The following is a 23094-nucleotide window of genomic DNA, read 5'->3' on the forward strand; positions in this document are numbered from 1 at the left end:
GCACTTCAAAGCAATATATGGCCGCTGAAAAAAAGCTTAAATTTAAACAGCAGATCAGAACGGTTGGTCCAAATTTAAGCCCTTGAAACTAAATAAAATGCTTATCCTTGCTTAAATTTAAGATTTGAAATAAATGCTCGTCCATGTTTGAATTTAAGCTACATAATAATTATATAAATATATTAGTTTAAATGCTTAAATTTAAACATTCAAACAAACAAAAATCAACTCATAGAAGCTCAATAGCAAGCCTTACAATGGTCACATTTGCAATATTTCTATGTTCTAATGTTTAAATTTAAGCATTGCTCAAGAACAATGTTAATTGTTTGGGGAAAGATTCCTGTTGATAATCTTAACTAACAGAATATATTTTCAACAAAACAAATAAAATAAATAATATAAATAATTAAGATAGAAAACCTAACTAATAAAAACAACACAACATAAGAAGTTAACAAATCAAATGAAAAATTCGATTGAACATCTAAGGGGAGAATTATTATGTGTAATTATTACAACGTTCTATGCACCAAATTTAATTAAACTTTGTTAGCGTCCCCTGAGAATTTTGTAAACAGCTACATCAATTATGTGATTCTTATATTGTTATAATTTAAATATATGAATCAGTTATCATTGGAAGCTCTAACTTCCACTTAAAAATTGTCAATCTATTCTCCGACTTTTGTTTATTAGTTACACCCATAGCAATGACAAACCAAGTAAAAAAAGTATATTTTTCACTTTATATGAAGAGATTTGATTGCTGTGATGAGTCGTATTAGTTTATCTTTCGTTTCATCAAATAGACTTATATCACAGTGTCAAACGTTTCCTAATACAACATGAAACAGAACAAAATATAATCGTTAATGAACAGTATATTTATACGGCAGTTTATTTGTGTTCATTACCCATTCATTCGATGGGTAGTGTATTATATGCCATAAAATATAAATGACGCATGGAATGGATTCACATTAAATAACATGATACAAACCACGACATGTTTCACCGTCCCACTCTTTCGATTTGTAGCTGAATATATGTCACAGAAACACGAATAACACATAGAGTGGCTTCATATTAAAGGACAATATATTCACTTGAATGAAGCATTGAATGGTTTCACATTAATTGATGGCATGACATTAACGACTACATGGTTCACCATTTCTCTCTTTTGATGGGTAGATGAATATACGCCGTAACAACATAATGGACGCACAGAACGGCTTCAAATTTAAATAACATTACATGACATGGTTCACCGTCCCACTCGTTCGATGGATAGTTGAATATATGCCATAACCGGTAAATGACGCATGGAATAGCGTCACATTACACGAAATGACATGAACCACGACATGATTCACCGTTGCACCGATTTTATGAACAGTTGAATATGATCAGTCACCAATGCGCTTTTGGTAGAAATTTGACGCTTGGCAAAACTCTGCAGAAAACCTTCATAGACTGAGCAAATCATTCCTCTTTATCTTTTTCACCTGTGTTAGAAACCTGTTTTTATCAGATGTTTTTTATTCATGATTATTTTTGGAAGACATCAGGGGATTGTGTTGTCGCTTCAACTCAGGACACGCTATACACGGATGATCCATGTTCGATAAATTGCACAAAAACATGCAGATCACAAGATTATATCTCCAAAATACAGCCTCCTTTCAAACATACTGAAAAGAAAAGAAATTAAATAAATTGCTTTGCACAAGAAATTGGACGTAATTCAAAACAGATCAAAGTAAAACGACATAGCCAAAATGGTTTCCGAAATCCACAACAAACTAATTTTGGAGAAACAACATTTTGAGATAAAAGTAAAAAAACTTTTCACCACCAGCTGTGTAGAAGTAATAAATGCTGAGCAGGTACATATTTTTAGTCAATAGAATAGTAAATAGGGATTTACGGATGACTTCATTTTGTTGGGACCAAGTCTTTAGATTGACAATTTTGAATTGGTGCTAGTCCTTTGGCCTGGCAGTTTTTTTTCGGCATGTACGAGGTTGCTTAATTATGAAGGACAATCTTATTGAGATGTATTCGATACTAAAATATTGAATGGTGCAAAGTGTATTGAAGTATGACTGAGTGTAGTAAAATATGCTCACAAAACACTGAGATTTAAGGATTTAATTCAATCTCTTTTTAAATAGTATGACACTATTGCATATATACTTCATGCATGTAGACTTTTTGATGAGAATTAGCTATGGATACGGGTTGGTTACAAGAAACACACTTTATTTAAGAAAAATGAAGGCCATACCAAGTATGAATTACGTATTAAGTATGAATTTAAACTAAATTTGTTCACACACATTTGAGATTCGATTCTGGAATGGTGAAAATATGTGATTTTAATGCACTGTGGGACATAAAATGAATGCCATTCAGCCACCTTGATTAGAATCATGAAATAAATATGTGTGCATATGTCTGATATAATGTGAGAAGTTTGAATCTGTTATGTATATGATGTGATACATATGTATGAATGAACACACAGTTGGGTGCATGCCAATAAGCCATTTTCCGTAGTTTGCGTGAGCCACGGTCACGTGACACAGGTCAAGCTATCCTCGCTAAAGCATAGCAACGCCATTGTTACACGCGTGAAAGCAGCAACAATACGACTATTACTTCGGCTGATTACTTCTTCAATGGGAGCTAAAAGATGTGCCTACGGAGAATGCAAGAGCGATTCCCTATATCCAGATGGATGTTCGATGGCTGGAATATATTTTATTCGATTCCCAAAGTCGAAAACGCAACCCGATAAATGCGACCGCTGGATCACCGCATGCTCCAGAGCAGACGATTTTAGGAGGCATCGTATCACTCAGGATACATACGTGTGTTCTCTTCATTTTGTTGGCGGAAAAGGACCTACAGATGAACAGCCAGACCCAATTCCTGCAACAGCAAGAAGTGTAGACCTTCGACTATTCGAAACGAAAAAAGTTCGACCACCACCGAAAGACAGATCTAGTACCGGAAATGCAAAGAAACGACAACGTAATCAAGCTTCGGTAAGCACTTTCTTTCCGACGGAAATCGTCAAGACATTGTTTCATTGTTTCGTTACTCTTTTAATTATCAAAATTTCTTTCAACAAATTTGTTTTTCAAATGTCAATCAGAAGCCCAGGGCTGTTATTTGTTTTATTCAGTGCGTTTTATTTTAAATACGAATATACATGTTTTGCAGCGTCGAGATTTATTTTTATCGCGAGATACATGAAAAACAAAAAGACAGTTTAACCATGGAGGTCTTTTTTTTACCTCCATGGTTTAACAAACCTAGATGTGAACAATGGATACTTATCAATGTTCGTGTCTGAGGTGTCTTTTTTACACATCTCAGACAATGGTTGTCTGACGACACACTTAATTCTTTCATAAATACAAAACTTATTTCCTGCCAGTGGGCTTTTTTTTAATTCAAAGAATTACCGGTATGTCAGTATTTTTTTGGAAAAAACATTTATGATTATTAACTAGTTTATTATGGTACTTTTTTTTTATAAATTGAGAACCTGAATTGTTTATGTGCACTTACTTTTCCAGCCATGTAATGAAAACAACAACAACTTTAATTTATTATACCATGCTACACAATCTCCCAGTGAATCCTTAGCAGAGTCTACAAATATTTCACTAATGAAAAATTCCAGGAAAGATGCTGTAATTATTGGTAAGTTTTTATGGTTTTTAGTAATTTTGACTAATTATATTTAGATTGTTTCTGAACTACATGCCTTCAACATATTTTTGTTCTGCTTGTGGGAAGATGAAAAATATAAGACAAGCCAAAGTATTTCTTCCTTGCATACACACCCATTTTGTTCTCAATTTATTTTCGGTTGAAGTCAAGTAAGAACATTGGGTAGATTTTTTTCAGGCCTTTAAATTCCATACTTTTTTTAGATATATAAACATATACTCATATATAGCATATATACATACATATACAGAGATTGCTCAGTGCAAACCAATGAAGACTGTGCCATCCCATTGCAGTGTATCAACACAGACTGATTTAACTATAGAACACATGGAACCCTACAATCACTGTGACAGGGCACTCACAGATTGAAATTATATGAAAAGAGAACTCATTATAACGGATATTGAAAGAAATGCTAAATCTTGCAAATTTTACACAGGTAATTAAACTAATGTGTTGTTTATTTATTTATTCTTTTATTTAAAATATTGTGTTTTCACCTTTTCTGCTGTAAATAAGCTATCCTTTTCATTTAATATTCCTATTATTTTTTCTAGGGTTAGCATCACTGCAACTATTATACATTTTTAAATGGATCAAATCAAAGGGAGATAGACTTACAATTTGGAAAGGACAAGACACTCTTGTAAGTTTTGATTCAAATTCTCTATTGTGAAAAAATATCAGCTACTGGTATATTTACTGCACACATAAAACTTTGTCATCTGTCACTGGTTTAGTGTCCATTTTCCAACAATAGAATCATCATCATATTAACAACTGAAAGTACCAGACTTCAATTTTTATACATGACAAATTTATATATTTTGGTATGGTAGTTCAACATACTTCAGCAAGAAATGGTTGGCATAATTTAATGTTTCAATCATATTTTAAAAATCATTGTATTTTATTGTAATTTGTGTTTTGCTACTTAGGATAATCCAGTCAGTCAGGGTGGTCACTGTCGCGCTCTTACAAAAAATGAAGCCTTTTTACTGGTACTTGTCAGACTACGAAGAGGAATGCATATAGAACATTTAGCCGACTCATTTGGCATTGCACCTGCCACAGTCAGTCGCTACTGTACAACATGGATTGAGTTTCTGAGTAAAGAGTTGTCATTTTTAATAAAGTGGCCTAAACAAGATTATATTAGATCATCAATTCCATCGACATTTCGTCATTTTAAAAAGACAGTTGCAATTATAGATTGCACAGAATTCTTTATCCAGAAACCTTCCATACCATCATCACAAAGGATTACATGGTCTAGTTACAAACACCACAACACCTTGAAGACCCTTGTGTCAATATCGCCAACTGGTTCCATATCTGGTTGTGGTCTGATTCCATATCTGATCGCAAACTTGTGCAGGAAAGTGGGTTCCTTGACAATGTCAACCATGGGGATGATGTCATGGCAGATCGCGGATTTTTAATACGTGATCTTTTGGCGTTGCATGGAGCCACACTAAACATACCGCCATTTGCACATGGTAAACAACTCAGTGCAAGAGCAGTGACCAAGACCAGGAGGATTGCAAGTGCCCGAATATATGTTGAACGAGCAATTGGACGTTTGAAAAATTTCAAAATTCTTCAAGGTATATTTCCACTGAAGTCCAAAAAAATACTGAATCAAACTGTCCAACTCTGTGCTGCATTGTGCAATATTGACAGTATGTTGGTCAAATAGGCAAGTCTAAGATGAAATTATGCCTGTAATTCTGCATTGAAAACTGATTCATGTACAGTGCTTATCAACACATTTATTTATATTTAATCTTATTAATTTACACTGGCCATTATTTTTATTTTTTTTATTTTTATTTCAATGAATTTATTTACATTTCATTGTTGTTTTTCATTTACAAGTTACAGTGTGCATACCTAGACATTCAGTACTTATTCAAATTTACTTATTTCAAACGTTCTTTTACTTGTTTTCATGAGTATTATTGCCATTGTAAAATACTATTTTTGATGATAGTGTTATCATGTGATGTGTAAACAGGTAGCTTGGCAATAATTTCCACACACTGTGCAGCAATATTTGTTATCAGTACATTGACATTTAAGACAGAATATTTTTTTTATTATTCTTTATTATGAAATGTGCATTCATTACAGAAAAATAAATATTTTTAAAAAATATATATATAAAACAAGTTTAATGGCAGTACTTATTTTTTTCTATCACAGTACAAAGGGTACACAGTGTGAAATGCATAAAAAGTGAAAATATTTTCTAGTTAGCTACAACATACAGGCCTCAAAACTTATAAAGATTTTTGTACCAGTATGTCATAATACAGAGCACAAATCATCTTATAATATGGCATAAAGCCTCGGTAAAACATACTCCCTGTGAAAAAATGACAATTTGTCCACAATACTAGTAAAGTACTGTTCATTGAATGGCACAGTAATTATTAACAGTCCTTTTTTTCGTATAAATAACTAGGTCGCATTCCGTCAAACCATAAATACCTAACTGGCCTTGTATTTGGACATAGTAGCCTGCACTTTCAGAAAGATGCCAGTTTCTACCTTCCTCAAGCACCCCCTCTCTTTAGCAGCATCCTTTGGTGACTTTAGTCGCAAAGGATAGGGACAATTAATTTCTAATAGCAGGCAAAAAAATGGCTTCTCAATGTAAACTCTAAGTCCAGGTACTTTGATTTTTAGGCATCTGTGTTTTTTTCTTTCAACCATAAGATACATTTCCCTGCCCTTACTTTCCTTTCTTCATCCCCACTCTAGAGCAGGCAAATCCCCCGACGGTGGAACAGCACAACGAATGATTAAATCAACTACCTACCTTAGATGGGTCAGCAGATGTTTTTTTTGTCAATGTTGTAGCCCTACTTGCAACACGTTTAAATGCAGATGCTGTCAAGATCCCATTCCGCATTGAACGCCAAGTAGGGTTTTCAGACTGCCCAACAGTCTCTGTGCCAATGAAATTTACCTCTTCAGGTGTGTATGTCAGGTTTCTAAGAAACATTTCAATCAGGTCTTGAATAGAAGAAACTAAATTTTCTGGCAAATGAATCTTTAAAAAATTCTGAAACTTCACTGTAAGTGATAAGTTTAGGCAGTCTTGATTTGGGTCTTTTTTAACATCTTTTGGCACATCTGTTGAGGGCAGCATTTGGTATTATCTGTAAGAGTACAGAAAAAAATGTTTGCAAAAACAAAGATATCACACATTTCTCATTAAATAAAGAGCTCAAAACATTAACCACTGACAAAAATTGGCTTATATGATATATCCCCACCATACTAGGTTCCCTATTCACAATGCTGTAAACATGTTTTTTCATATACTGAGGTTTCTTATGAAATAATAACTCTGTTCTGCCAATAAGGAAATAGTAAATGCTATTTACAATCAGTTATGAAGCCATTAAATCAAAATGATTTTGCGGCCATGATGAATGAAACCTGTGGCTATGACCTCTGAACTTTTGGATTGTGTAAAGAAATGCAAACAACATACGACTAACCTGTGAGAGTCCTTGAGCAAATGATTCTTCCTGCTTCTATGTCAATGGTTTTCTGTCTAATGGGTCTCTTGGATCAAAATCTTCCTGGCCTATGTTATTTTCTTTCTGGACGCCATAGCTGGAAAATAATAATATAAAACAAAATACTGCTGTAAAACATGTTGAAAAAGCGACATGCAATTTTAACAAATTGTGGTAAAATGACGTAATAGCGAAATTTTGATTTAGCGAATCTCTCTTGTCATTGTTGTTTGCGGTTTTCACAATACATTTGTACTTGTCTGTCGCATGCCAAATGTGCAGTTAACACCTCCATAAAAAATGTCAAGTGTAATTAGGAAGTGCCCCAGATTTGTATGTTCCGGATTACTGTTTTACAGTATATTGCACAACATCAATGGATGTAAGCCTATTTCCTATTTAGCCTATTCATTTTGAGATAAACATATTATTATGAAAAAAAAAACATACCGTGCAAATAGTATCTTGAGACGTTTAACAGAAACAGGTTCATCGTGTTCCATTGGTCTTCTTTTCCACTGGCAGGAACCATCAGTTACTGATGTTTTATTAAATGCCTCACGTTCATAAAGTGTTGCAGCCACATGACGACATGCTCCATCTGCACTGTAAACATAAAATTATCAAAATTAAAATATTTCAGTTAAGCAACTTGGGAAATTATACCTCATCCATTTACTTAAATTTCCACTTTGCTCATTGTTTCACAGCAGTAAAATACTTATTTATGGAATTCCTTGTACTTTGTGGATATAGATAATACAACTGCACACTGAGACTATTGCATGTATTATATTTTATTTAAAAAATGATTTCTTGTAAATTAAAAATGGTATATGATATCATAGAAAAATAAATAACATTGTACCTTACCCTCCAGGACATTCACAATATGCAGTCATAACTTCAGAGTGTTCTTTTGTCAGTAGAAACCACAAACTGTATGTTGACTTGTTAAGATATGTTTTGTCTTTTTGAGTAGGTTTAACCTGGGCTCGAAATGCACCAACAGAGCTACTCTCAGATATCGCGGTGTATTCCATATCCAACACATGACCATCGTAATATAACTTATGGTCTTCATAAGACTTGTATGCCCTGAGTTTTTTCCAGTCATAATCCGATCGGTGACACATTAAGTAGTTAAACACATCACACAGGCCGAAATCGGGAACGCTAGTAAAATCAGAAGAATAATTTGGAAGACTCGGAGGGTCAAGGTTCAGGTTTCGGACTGCCTTTGCAAGCGTTACGAGAATATTCTTTCTGTAGTTGGAAGTTGACACGCCGAATTTCCTCAAAAAGTCCTTGAGCTTTGGAACTGTCAATTTATCGATGTTATCCATTGATTTCGTACGCGGCAAACGGTGAAAAGGCAGAATGTTTTCGTCGATTTACACGTTGCGTGAATGGACTCATGGAGCGACGCCATTAAAAGCTTGAATGTTTGACCTTTGTCACGTGCTTAGCAACCTGTTGTTAAGGTGAAATCTCACTCGCGCAAGACCTCGCAGACTTCGGAAAATGCACTATTCATGAGTCCCTTATTTTGAACTGCGTACAACCTAGGACTAATAATTATGGACATTCTTGTATTACCATGCATTGTGATTTCAGACAATTTCTAAAATTGATAATGAAGATCCCACTTTATAACAATCTATAGTTTTTGTGAACAATTTAATATTCACAATTCATCTTTAAAGATTCAATCCTGTACGACTACTAACCAAACGCACTGATAATGTTCATATATTCTGTTGGCTAATTATGTCAAAATATATTAATCACGATGGTTACAGTGAAATCATTGAATTATTGTATTGGTAATAAATGGGGACAAATGGATTATTCATATACAGTGACATGCACCAAATACCCAAGTTATTTTTATACAGTTATATATATATATTTATGTTTCAAATGGTTGATTAAATATGTCAATTTAACCTAAATGTTTCAAGCAGAAAAAGTAATTTACAAAGCTAGTTCTTTCTTGTGATTATGTCCAGCTCGTTATTAGTTCCAGCGACACTTATTGACGAGTTCAGAGGCGTCGACAGGCATCCTTTCAACATCTTGGATGCGTCACACAAAACTCGACAAGCTTCTGCCATAGCGCGACATTTTGATGACGCAAGGCCCCATAGGACAGTAACAATTATTTAATCACGTATAGTAATTGTGATTTGGACAACATTCACTTTCTCCTACATATAGTAGCTTATCTGATGGGTACAAACTAGACATATCCTGAGATTAATGTCATAATACAGCCACATATCAATTCACTGCTAATGTTCGGGATATTATATTACCTTGGCTAGGGTGTTTTGTTCTGCATGAATTATGATAATGCGATACAAGACAAAATTAGAATACTGAGCTCATATCATACCACTAAAGGTAAGCCTTTTGTTTTGTGCATTGGACTGGGACTTTGATTGACGTCGTCAAAATGGCCGCACTTTCTAATACCCGATGGATCGGTGCTATTGTTATAGCGTGTGTGATCTGCCCAGTCTTGTGCAGCAATATCCTAATTCTCCCTGGCGCCCCGTTCGGGAATTTCTACATTACTATATCGAGATTTGGAGAACTGCTGGCCATGAGAGGTCATAACGTTACCGTGTTGATAAATGATCTCTACTACCAAAGATTTGCAGGACTGATCAAAGAACAACGAACATTTATGAATTTTGAAGACTATGAATCCGGCTTCAATGAATTCCCCGATGCATACAACCGAGTCACAAAAAGTGCACATATTGCACTAACAATTTCTGAAATACTTCGCATTTTTTATGTTTTGGCAGATGAGACGGAGGCTTTTATTCAAGACAGTAACAGCATAAAACGCTTGAATGCCGCGAACTTTGATCTAATTCTTGCTAATGCCTTTAACCCAGGCTTCGCTCTAATTGTTGATACACTGCGTGTACCGTTCGTCAGTGTCTCCACCATGAGAGCTTTACCGATGATAGACGATTTACTTCATGGTTTGACTTCAAACCCTGCATATGTACCAGCGGTAAAAACAGGATACTCAGATGAGATGACGTTTCCTCAGAGACTGGGCAATACATTTGCATACCTTGCATCGGCTGCAATGTTTGAGTTTCTTTTGCTAAAACCATTCAAAAGTATACAGCAAAGGCATAACATCCGACCAGAGCTTTCATACAGGAGTTTATGTAGAAATTCGGAGTTAGTACTTTTCTGTTCTGATTTTGCATTCGATTATCCCCGCCCTATGATGCCGCATGCTATTTATATTGGTTCATTAACAGCAAGAACCCCAGACCCTCTTAGTCAGGTGAGTTTCTTGAAAATGTTTATTGTTATATATATATATATATGAATTTCGATATATTCATGAATGTATTTCTTTTATCGGATATCGGTTAGGTCCACTCGAAAACGGAAACTGCGTAAATTTCGAAGTGCTACGTATGATATGTTCTGTGTGAAGAACAGAAATTCCCAAATTTGCAGTCGTTTTACGCCGAACTTGGAGAACTGATACACTAAGTTGCTCTTTTCATACTTTCAGCTGAGAGTTTGTTGTTGTTTTACTTTCAATTTAGTTAGCGTAAATCACGCACAGTGAACTACATAGGTGTAACGCTACTGGTTTGATATGATAGATTTCATTTACTTTTTCATATAAACCTGCTTCCGAGGCCCGGTTTAATGACTCGGAAACCATATTTCAAAATAACCAGCTTTAACTTACTAGTTTATGGCAATCGTCCAATGCATGCGACAACTTTATATTTTTTGTTGTGTGCATATATTCGTACTGGTGTCGTATATGCTGTATAGAACTAACTTGCATTATTTTACATCTGTCACCGTAACGCCACAAGTTACAGCGTGCCGTAATTTTGCGGTATTTTACGGGGTATTTTCATACTACCATATTTGGAAATGCGAATTCCAAATATGGAATGATTACGCCCGTAAGCGTCCTCTAATAATAAAAACAAACATGGCTGCCACCAGGATTTGACCGGACTCCATGCAAAGAAGTTCGCTGATTCTGTTCTAAACCTTTTGAATTTCGGCATTTCCATGATGTATCCTTGAAGGGAAAAGATGTATAATAATTAGGTTATTACGAAGATACCTCAAAGTATGCACGAAGACAGTACTTCGGCAGTATCGACCGATGCGCAGCGGAGGTCGATGTGACAGCGTATTATTATTATCTTCGTAATAACCTTATATTAATTCGATCATGCCGGAGTGCTTGTCTACCGATTGTGATTATTCATTACATGAACATGCCAATTTAGCGGTAAACTATTATTTATTATACACTTATTCGCAGTATCCGAACTCAGTATTATATCTGTTATTGCGCCCTCGCCGATCACATGTTAGATTATATTAAACGTTAGGTTATATTAAATAAATATTTTGACGTGGAAGTACTTTGTAGATGACAAGCCTAGAGTAACTAACATATTTAGATTCAGCAAACACGGCATTGCTGCAATAGTTGCGAATCTAAGTTACATTTACAGAAATGTGGTTTTAGTTAGATTACAAGTCTACTAGATTATTTATTTTATTAAACATGTGTTATTGCGATAGCTGATAGCCTAATTCATGCTGATCGATTTTGTGTTCATGATAGATGATCTAAATTACATATATATCACAGTGTAAACAAAATACTAAGTAGTGAAATGCAATAATTGATTTGATGGCCATGTAATTTTCAGAGAGAAATTTCAGATCTTGTTTGTTTATAAAGATAATGTGCACTCATGTGTTACTGTGGCATTGTCCTGAAATGGTGCGTATCGACGTAGTTTCTTGCGAATGGCAAGTCGGTGGCGGGTAACTAGTAAAATTTCACTAGTCTGGGATTCCGACCCTGGATCTTCTACCTTCTGACTGTCGGGAACGAGTCGGCACGTACCGAAACGTTTGTGTGTGCGGCCGGAAGGAGACGCCACGTGCCAACAAAACTCGATCAAGGTCCTCATATAGAGTCGGGCCGAGATTTACTGCCTGACAGGTCGGTATGAGCCGAAATCACACTCTCGGTGGTGAACTTAAAAGAAAATATATGTAATACTAGTATGAACTAGTATGACTTGTTGTTGAGAAATACCAATATGATTACGTGTTTCTTAGTCGTACTAAATCTAAGCTCGTGACGTTAGTTTTCGGTTGGTGATTTATTGTTAGTATTACAGAGTTTCGCATGTCGCATTCAAAGCACAATGTTTTGCTGAGAAAAAATCTGCTCTCGCGAAGTTAGTAGGCAGTTATAGAATGGCAAGCGCTCTGGGTTTTGACCTCGGTGAAAACAAAGGTAGAAGCTCTCAGTTATTGCGATAGCTGATAGCCTAATTCATGCTGATCGATTTTGTTTTCATGATAGATGATCTAAATTACATATATATCACAGTGTAAACAAAATACTATAAATACTAAGTAGTGAAATGCAATAATTGATTTGATGGCCATGTAATTTTCAGAGAGAAATTTCAGATCTTGTTTGTTTATAAAGATCATGTGCACTCATGTGTTACTGCATTGTTCTGAAATGGTGCGTATCGACCGAGTTTCTTGCGAATGGCAAGTCGGTGTTGGGTAACTAGTAAAATTTCACTTGTCTGGGATTCCGACCCTGGATCTACTACCTTCTGACAGTCGGGAACGAGTCGGCACGTACCGAAATGTGTGTGTGAGCAGCCGGAACGAGACGTCACGTGCCAACAAAACTCGATATAGTTCCTCATATAGAGTCGGGCCGAGATTTACTGCCTGACAGGTCGGTACGAGCCGAAATCACACTCTCGGTGGTGACTTAAAAGAAAATATATGTAATACTAGTATGAACTGGCGGTCAATGGAAATAGGTGTTGTACGTAGTAATGACAAATAAAGAGATCGACGAATGAGGGCGAGATTTCGGTACGAGCCGAGTGGCTTATTCAACATACGTAAGACAGCTACTAAATATCATACGTCTGATAAAGAAAGAACTTCAATCGTATTGTGATTGATAAATTCACCTGCAAAATATTGCGTTGATGTTAATTATAGATCAAAATTATGCAGAATGACTTGTTCCTGCGAAATACCAATATGATTACGTGTTTCTCAGTCGTACTAAATCTAAGCTCGTGACGTTATTTTTTGGTTGGTGATTTATTGTTAGTCTTACAGAGTTTCGCATGTCCATTCAAAGCACAATGTTTTGCTGAGAAAAAATCTGCTCTCGCGATGATAGTAGGCAGTTATAGAATGGGAAGCGCTATGGGTTTTGTCCTCGGTGAAAACTAAGGTAGAAGCTCTCAGGAAACTGTTCTTTGGGTCTGTGCCTTTTGAGTCTCTCCTAAACAGTACTGAGCATATCTATGCCCACTGAAACAAACAAAGAATTGAAATTTTACTAAAATATAAAACTGCACATGTTAGACTTAAAAGCAATGGCCAATTACTATTTGGTGATAGCTACCAGCTATCAGGACAGAAATCGATTTTTTCTTCGGCACGCGCCGATTCGGTCCTCCCCGTTCACATACACCTTAACGCCACTATAGACAAACACACCATTTCCGCCAATGCCTTGCAAATTTCATATAAAATACACAAATATGTTGTGAATAATTAAACCATACATTCGTCGTGCATTTATAACACTACATATGAACACTTCGAACTATAATTTAGACCAGGACTGTGACGACCAACCTGTTTAGGGCCATAATACCCAAAAGCAGGACCGTAACGCCCAGCAATCAATCTAATATCCCTTTCCCCGAATAACCGTCGCAAGAGTGGATAATTAGAAGTACGCATAATAAAAGTTGAACGGAAATCGATGTTTTCTCAGAAATTTCCGTTTTTTTAGGTTGGACCCAATGAAAGGAAATGTAGTTATTCCGCTGACGGTTACGCGACGGTTAGACTTCCGGTTATCTGACGGTTACGCGACAATTAAGCACGATTTTTCTTTCTATCCGATATGTAAACGTAGTCGGAAACACGTGATTCCAAGCAGTGTATCAAAGTGAAGTGCATGTACACCACATTTTGTCACGTGATATATTGTTTGACCACTGCTCCTATCAAGGACGTTGGGTAAAAGGTTTGGGTCAGTGATACATTCTGTTTTGAAATATTTGTGGAATAATGGAAATGTAAGTGTATTGGTTACATGTCTCTGCTTTCACGGGTAACTAGCTAAAATAATAATTAATAATAATATACTTAATAGATACACACACAAACTGTGTCACTATATCTGTATTTAATTTCTTCCCCAATTTGACACGTACGGGGTGAATAGAGAAAGCCGTTAGCTATCAATATTTAACAGCGGCGTCACCGATGGAGAGCAATTGCGCGTGCTTCCCCTGCGGGATTGCTTGTGTGTCTGTGTTCTGTTATACAGAAGAAACTCCGCCAAAGGACTATAAAATACTAGTACACGGGATATGACACACCGCGTACCAGCCTTCTCGTTCGTGAACATTATTTATGGTATTCGTAGAGGACGGTCGAGCACCAAATAACCAAAGCCTCGTTATTTTAGCGTAAAATAGTACATAATTTGTATGTCCTGGTAAAAAAATCGTAATGAAATACAGTAATAAATCAAATTACTCATGTACATACTGAAAAACATTGCTTGATCGATCCTATTGTTCAGGTTATCACACTCTGACGTCGGCGTACAAATATTGTTTAAAATCGCAATTACTCGGGGAGTTGCTTGTAAACAAGATACAATGTATAGATAGCTGCAGTACTGCGACGGTATATCGTTTTTTTTCTATCGCCGTAAGAATATTTCACCTGTCATCGAAAATAGAAATATATAAATATGCACAAAACGGCCTCAACGCTTCTGGTGACAGCGATACTTCATGAAAAGTGACCGCACAGCAGTGATTCTTGAAGTTTCTAGATTGAACAACAAACACTCGATATTGAGCCAGGATTAGTGAATTACGTTTTTAAATGTGTGTCCCTTGTTCTATAAACGGCAAAATACACTATAACACGAAGAAGAGCATGGTACACGTAAACAACGTTACGAGCGAACACCTATTGGTCAGCTTGAGTCGTGTCATACCCCGTCTATTTATTTTGAAGAGCCGGTTAAAGCGTACCACAATTCGAACGTTTTTAAAAAGCATTGCAGTTTGAACAGGGCGCAAAACCAATACGAAGTGAAAACATGGTACCACAGTTATGCGTGTAGTACTGCCCTTTTTCGTATTGTAGTATAATATTACTAATAACTTATTCTAGCCAAGAATGACAATATTCTTGTATTATTTCTAGTATTCTATTGCCTGGTATCCATTGTATTTATGCTAATTGTAAAACTGCAACCGAGTATGCAAGTAAATCGGCAATGTATTTGCTATATAGCCTTGCATAACTTGTAAACTAGCATTATAATAGTACATGTACTACATAACCGTATATTACTTCTAAATGGGCATTGTAGTGCTATATAAACGTGCATTACTTGTAAGCGGGCATTGTATTACTACATAACCGCACAATGCTTGTTAAAGAACGTGTATTACCCGCATAACCATGTATCAATCAATTAATTGTATTGGCTAAATAATACTTTATTTATAAATAATACTTTACGCGAAGCGGATTAAGTAAAAATATTACATTCTTGTACAAAAAGAAAGGAATACAGAATAAGGTACAATTTGATACAAAAGTGATAAAAAAGTTGACAAACCTGCTTCACAAAACTTGACAAAGATTGGAAGCTAATACATTTAATTTGCATACTTGCCACATCAAATATATTTATATGTTACGTGAACAGGTGTAAGTGCTTCAAAACGATGTACCGAATTGTTGCCTTTTTAGGAATGGACCGAATTCGTCGAATCGGCTGTAGAAGGAATTGTAGTATTTACACTGGGTTCACAGGCTAACATCGGCGAAGACTTGGAAAAAGCAACAAAGTTTGTTAAAGCGTTTGCCAGATTGCCGCAAAAAGTTATTATGAAATACGAGGGGAATCCACCAAATGGCCTTGGCGAGAACACCAAACTTAGCAGTTGGATTCCACAAAATGATCTTCTAGGTAATAAATAGACAATATCACTTTATTAGTTTAGCAGTTTTTATTTCTTCAAACCAACACAGGAATCAAAATTTGCGTATTCAAGGCACGTTTAAATGCCAGAGTAATCTATTCCAACATATATTTATTTGTATGTTGATGTAAAATCACAGATACATATATGCTTCGCTGTAACATTGGTAAAGGTTGTGTGATCATTTCACATATATTCAATATTGAGACTAAGAACAAGTAACACGTGGATATATCGTCTTACGACTATTTGTTATTTAATTCATTACATAGAATATATACAATATGCAGAACATATCAAGGTGATATATTCTATACATATTCAAAATTATCAGCTAGCCATTTATAGATTGATCAAACACCATTATGATTGTTCTGACTTACACTATATGTTCAATAGCTCACCCAAATACCAAAGCATTTATAAGCCACGGAGGTATCAATGGAGTAAACGAGGCTATCTACCACGCAGTGCCTTTTATTGGCATGGCGTTATTTGCGGAACAGTTGGAGAATGTAGAAAGACTCGTTAATAAAGGAATGGCAATTTCTTTAGATTCAAAATCCTTCACAGAAGATGATGTCTACAATGCTGTAAAAAAGGCGATTGAAGACCCAAGGTAAGAGGTTCTTACTGACCGACTGTTAATCAATAATAGGTTATAATTAAAATTGTAACTCCATGGGTCTTTTTGAAAAAAGGATAACTTGAAGATTGCACACATACTAATTTCTAGCACAAATTATTTTTTCGTAGGTACAAAGACAATGCCGCTAGATTATCCAGTATCCAGAGAGATACTCCAATGCCTCCAGGAGATACAGCTGTATATTGGGTTGAACACATTTTGAAGTTTGGCGGTGATCACCTCAAACCAGCATCCCTCGAACTAAATTTAGTCCAGTATTTACTTCTCGACATTGCCGTGTTTTTACTGATTGTAGTAGCCATTGTCATTATTATTGCAAAGCTAGTAATGAAGCAGATATTTAAACTCTGTTGCAAACTAACGGATGTCAAATTGAATAGAAAAAAAAAACAGTGATAAAATTAATTAGGAACGCGATGTGCAACTAGTTATATCAGAGTGAGCGTAAGGTATACATATTTCCAAACTATATGAGAATGGTTTCCAATATTATATATTCTTAAAAATATAGCCTATTCGCCAATGGCCGCCGAGATTTTAGCAAGAGAACCACTTGACTTGTTTTTGTCCCAACCCTATATGGTTACAATCATGAACACCATCGCGCCTACCGTTACAAATACCATGGTTACATGGGTGAAACGAGAAGTTGTCTTCTTCACAATAAACGGAAAGAAATAAGACAACATTGGTGAGAAAAAAAAGTTGCGTGGCCCTCACGCTTTTCAACTAGCACTCAAACAATGTATATTTCAACAAGAACTTAAAATAGGTCTATTTCAACGAGAATTCGAACAATGTCTATTTCAACTTGACATCGTCTCATTTGCCACGTGAGAACAATTTGTTGGTAAAAACAGCTCTTGTCTTTACAAATATCTGCTGTACTCATGATTTTAAATAATATGGTTACATTACAGGGATATCTCATGCACTTCAAAGCAATATATGGCCGCTGAAAAAAAGCTTAAATTTAAACAGCAGATCAGAACGGTTGGTCCAAATTTAAGCCCTTGAAACTAAATAAAATGCTTATCCTTTCCTAAATTTAAGATCTGAAATAAATGCTCGTCCATGTTTGAATTTAAGCTACATAATAATTATATAAATATATAAGTTTAAATGCTTAAATTTAAACATTCAAACAAACAAAAATCAACTCATAGAAGCTCAATAGCAAGCCTTACAATGGTCACATTTGCAATATTTCTTTGTTCTAATGTTTAAATTTAAGCATTGCTCAAGAACAATGTTAATTGTTTGGGGAAAGATTCCTGTTGATAATCTTAACTAACAGAATATATTTTCAACAAAACAAATATAAATCAGTTATCATTGGAAGCTCTAACTTCCACTTAAAAATTGTCAATATATTCTCCGACTTTTGTTTATTAGTTACACCCATAGCAATGACAAACCAAGTAAAACAAGTATATTTTTCACTTTATGTGAAGATATTTGATTGCTGTGATGAGTCGTATTAGTTTATCTTTCGTTTCATCAAATAGACTTATATCACAGTGTCAAACGTTTCCTAATACAACATGAAACAGAACAAAATATAATCGTTAATGAACAGTATATTTATACGGCAGTTTATTTGTGTTCATTACCCACTCATTCGATGGGTAGTGTATTATATGCCATAAAATATAAATGACACATGGAATGGATTCACATTAAATAACATGATACAAACCACGACATGTTTCACCGTCCCACTCTTTCGATTTGTAGCTGAATATATGTCACAGAAACACGAATAACACATAGAGTGGCTTCACATTAAAGGACAATATATTCACTTGAATGAAGCATTGAATGGATTCACATTAATTGAAATGACAAAAACTGCAACAAAACTCATCGTCCCACTATTTTGATGTACAGTTGAATATATATAAATTACGCATATAATGACTTCACATTAATTGATGGCATGACATTAACCACTACATGGTTCACCATTTCTCTCTTTTGATGGGTAGATGAATATACGCCGTAACAACATAATGGACGCACAGAACGGCTTCAAATTTAAATAACATTACATGACATGGTTCACCGTCCCACTCGTTCGATGGATAGTTGAATATATGCCATAACCGGTAAATGACGCATGGAATAGCGTCACATTACACGAAATGACATGAACCACGACATGATTCACCGTTGCACTTATTTTATGAACAGTTGAATATGATCAGTCACCAATGCGCTTTTGGTAGAAATTTGACCTTTGGCAAAACTCTGTAGAAAACCTTCATAGACCGAGCAAATCATTCCTCTTTATCTTTTTCACCTGTGTTAGAAACCTGTTTTTATCAGATGTTTTTTATTCATGATTATTTTTGGAAGACATCAGGGGATTGTGTTGTCGCTTCAACTCAGGACACGCTATACACGGATGATCCATGTTCGATAAATTGCACAAAAACATGCAGATCCAAGGATTATATCTCCAAAATACAGCCTCCTTTCAAACATACTGAAGAAAAGAAATTAAATAAATTGCTTTGCACAAGAAATTGGACGTAATTCAAAACAGATCAAAGTAAAACGACATAGCCAAAATGGTTGCCGAAATCCACAACAAACTAATTTTGGAGAAACAACATTTTGAGATAAAAGTAAAAAAACTGTTCACCACCAGCTTATGTATATGATGTGATACATATGTATGAATGAACACACAGTTGGGTGCATGCCAATAAGCCATTTTCCGTAGTTTGCGTGAGCCACGGTCACGTGAAACAGGTCAAGCTATCCTCGCTAAAGCATAGCAACGCCATTGTTACACACGTGAAAGCAGCAACAATACGACTATTACTTCGGCTGATTACTTCTTCAATGGGAGCTAAAAGATGTGCCTACGGAGAATGCAAGAGCGATTCCCTATATCCAGATGGATGTTCGATGGCTGGAATATATTTTATTCGATTCCCAAAGCCGAAAACGCAACCCGATAAATGCGACCGCTGGATCACCGCATGCTCCAGAGCAGACGATATTAGGAGGCATCGTATCACTCAGGATACATACGTGTGTTCTCTTCATTTTGTTGGCGGAAAAGGACCTATAGATGAACAGCCAGACCCAATTCCTGCAACAGCAAGAAGTGTAGACCTTCGACTATTCGAAACGAAAAAAGTTCGACCACCACCGAAAGACAGATCTAGTACCGGAAATGCAAAGAAACGACAACGTAATCAAGCTTCGGTAAGCACTTTCTTTCCGACGGAAATCGTCAAGACATTGTTTCATTGTTTCGTTACTCTTTTAATTATCAAAATTTCTTTCAACAAATTTGTTTTTCAAATGTCAATCAGAAGCCCAGATCTGTTATTTGTTTTATTCAGTGCGTTTTATTTTAAATACGAATATACATGTTTTGCAGCGTCGAGATTTATTTTTATCGCGAGATACATGAAAAACAAAAAGACAGTTTAACCATGGAGGTCTTTTTTTTACCTCCATGGTTTAACAAACCTAGATGTGGACAATGGATACTTATCAATGTTCGTGTCTGAGGTGTCTTTTTTACACATCTCAGACAATGGTTGTCTGACGACACACTTAATTCTTTCATAAAAACAAAACTTATTTCCTGCCAGTGGGCTTTTTTTTTAATTCAAAGAATTAGCGGTATGTCAGTATTTTTTGGAAAAAACATTTATGATTATTAACTAGTTTATTATGGTACTTTTTTTTATAAATTGAGAACCTGAATTGTTTATGTGCACTTACTTTTGCAACCATGTAATGAAAACAACAACAACTTTAATTTATTATACCATGCTACACAATCTCCCAGTGAATCCTTAGCAGAGTCTACAAATATTTCACTAATGAAAAATTCCAGGAAATATGCTGTGTAATTATTGGTAAGTTTTTATGGTTTTTAGTAATTTTGACTAATTATATTTAGATTGCTTCTGAACTACATGCCTTCAACATATTTTTTATTCTGCTTGTGGGAAGATGAAAAATATAAGACAAGCCAAAGCATTTCTTCCTTGCATACACACCCATTTTGTTCTCAATTTATTTTCGGTTGAAGTCAAGTAAGAACATTGGGTAGATTTTTTTCAGGCCTTTAAATTCCATACTTTTTTTTAAATATATCAACATATACTCATATATAGCATATATACATACATATACAGAGATTGCTCAGTGCAAACCAATGAAGACTGTGCCATCCCATTGCAGTGTATCAACACATACTGATTTAACTATAGAACACATGGAACCCTACAGTGACAGGGCACTCACAGATAGAAATTATATGAAAAGAGAACTCTTTATAAAGGATATTGAAAGAAATGCTAAATCTTGCAAATTTTACACAGGTAATTAAACTAATGTGCTGTTTATTTATTTATTTATTCATTTATTTAAAATATTGTGTTTTCACCTTGTCTGCTGTAAATAAGCTATCCTTTTCATTTAATATTCCTATTATTTGTTCTAGGGTTAGCATCACTGCAACTATTATTATACATTTTTAAATGGATCAAATCAAAGGTAGATAGACTTACAATTTGGAAAGGACAAGACACTCTTGTAAGTTTTGATTCAAATTCTCTATTGTGAAAAAATATCAGCTACTGGTATATTTACTGCACACATAAAACTTTGTCATCTGTCACTGGTTTAGTGTCCATTTTCCAACAATAGAATCATCATCATATTAACAACTGAAAGTACCAGACTTCAATTTTTATACATGAAACATTTATATATTTTGGTATGGTAGTTCAACATACTTCAGCAAGAAATGGTTGGCATAATTTAATGTTTCAATCATATTTTAAAAATCTTTGTATTTTATTGTAATTTGTGTTTTGCTACTTAGGATAATCCAGTCAGTCAGGGTGGTCACTGTCGCGCTCTTACAAAAAATGAAGCCTTTTTACTGGTACTTGTCAGACTACGAAGAGGAATGGATATAGAACATTTAGCCGACTCATTTGGCATTGCACCTGCCACAGTCAGTCGCTACTGTACAACATGGATTGAGTTTCTGAGTAAAGAGTTGTCATTTTTAATAAAGTGGCCTAAACAAGATTATATTAGATCATCAATTCCATCGACATTTCGTCATTTTAAAAAGACAGTTGCAATTATAGATTGCACAGAATTCTTTATCCAGAAACCTTCCATACCATCATCACAAAGGATTACATGGTCTAGTTACAAACACCACAACACCTTGAAGACCCTTGTTTCAATATCGCCAACTGGTTCCATATCTGGTTGTGGTCTGATTCCATATCTGATCGCAAACTTGTGCAGGAAAGTGGGTTCCTTGACAATGTCAACCATGGGGATGATGTCATGGCAGATCGCGGATTTTTAATACGTGATCTTTTGGCGTTGCATGGAGCCACACTAAACATACCGCCATTTGCACATGGTAAACAACTCAGTGCAAGAGCAGTGACCAAGACCAGGAGGATTGCAAGTGCCCGAATATATGTTGAACGAGCAATTGGACGTTTGAAAAATTTCAAAATTCTTCAAGGTATATTTCCACTGAAGTCCAAAAAAATACTGAATCAAACTGTCCAACTCTGTGCTGCATTGTGCAAAATTGACAGTATGTTGGTCAAATAGGCAAGTCTAAGATGACATTATGCCTGTAATTCTGCATTGAAAACTGATTCATGTACAGTGCTTATCAACACATTTATTTATATTTAATCTTATTAATTTACACTGGCCATTAATTTTTTTTTTTTATTTTCATTTCAATGAATTTATTTACATTTCATTGTTGTTTTTCATTTACAAGTTACAGTGTGCATACCTAGACATTCAGTACTTATTCAAATTTACTTTTTTCAAATGTTCTTTTACTTGTTTTCATGAGTATTATTGCCATTGTAAAATACTATTTTTGATGATAGTGTTATCATGTGATGTGTAAACAGGTAGCTTGGCAATAATTTCCACACACTGTGCAGCAATATTTGTTATCAGTGCATTGACATTTAAGACAGAATATTTTTTTTATTATTCTTTATTATGAAATGTGCATTCATTACAGAAA

General features: G+C 35.2%; 1 protein-coding gene and 2 pseudogenes across 1 annotated transcript; all 3 read left to right on the forward strand.

Annotated features, from left to right (window-relative positions):
• Positions 1-2687: 2687 nt before the first annotated feature.
• LOC144342616 (uncharacterized) lies at positions 2688-5452 on the forward strand (annotated as a pseudogene).
• Positions 5453-9744: 4292 nt separating this feature from the next.
• On the forward strand, positions 9745-17917 carry LOC144347880 (UDP-glucuronosyltransferase 2B4-like). The gene is made up of 4 exons (XM_085505263.1): positions 9745-10602; positions 16158-16377; positions 16790-17009; positions 17147-17917. The coding sequence occupies exons 1-4, from the start codon at positions 9745-9747 to the stop codon at positions 17433-17435; spliced, it is 1587 nt and encodes a 528-aa protein (XP_085361389.1). The 3' UTR covers positions 17436-17917.
• A 1972-nt stretch (positions 17918-19889) lies between these two features.
• On the forward strand, positions 19890-22658 carry LOC146736282 (uncharacterized; annotated as a pseudogene).
• Positions 22659-23094: the final 436 nt, after the last annotated feature.

Source organism: Saccoglossus kowalevskii, chromosome 11 (assembly GCF_978046115.1).
Source record: "Saccoglossus kowalevskii chromosome 11, keSacKowa6.1, whole genome shotgun sequence".
Classification (NCBI taxonomy): Eukaryota; Metazoa; Hemichordata; class Enteropneusta; family Harrimaniidae; genus Saccoglossus; species Saccoglossus kowalevskii.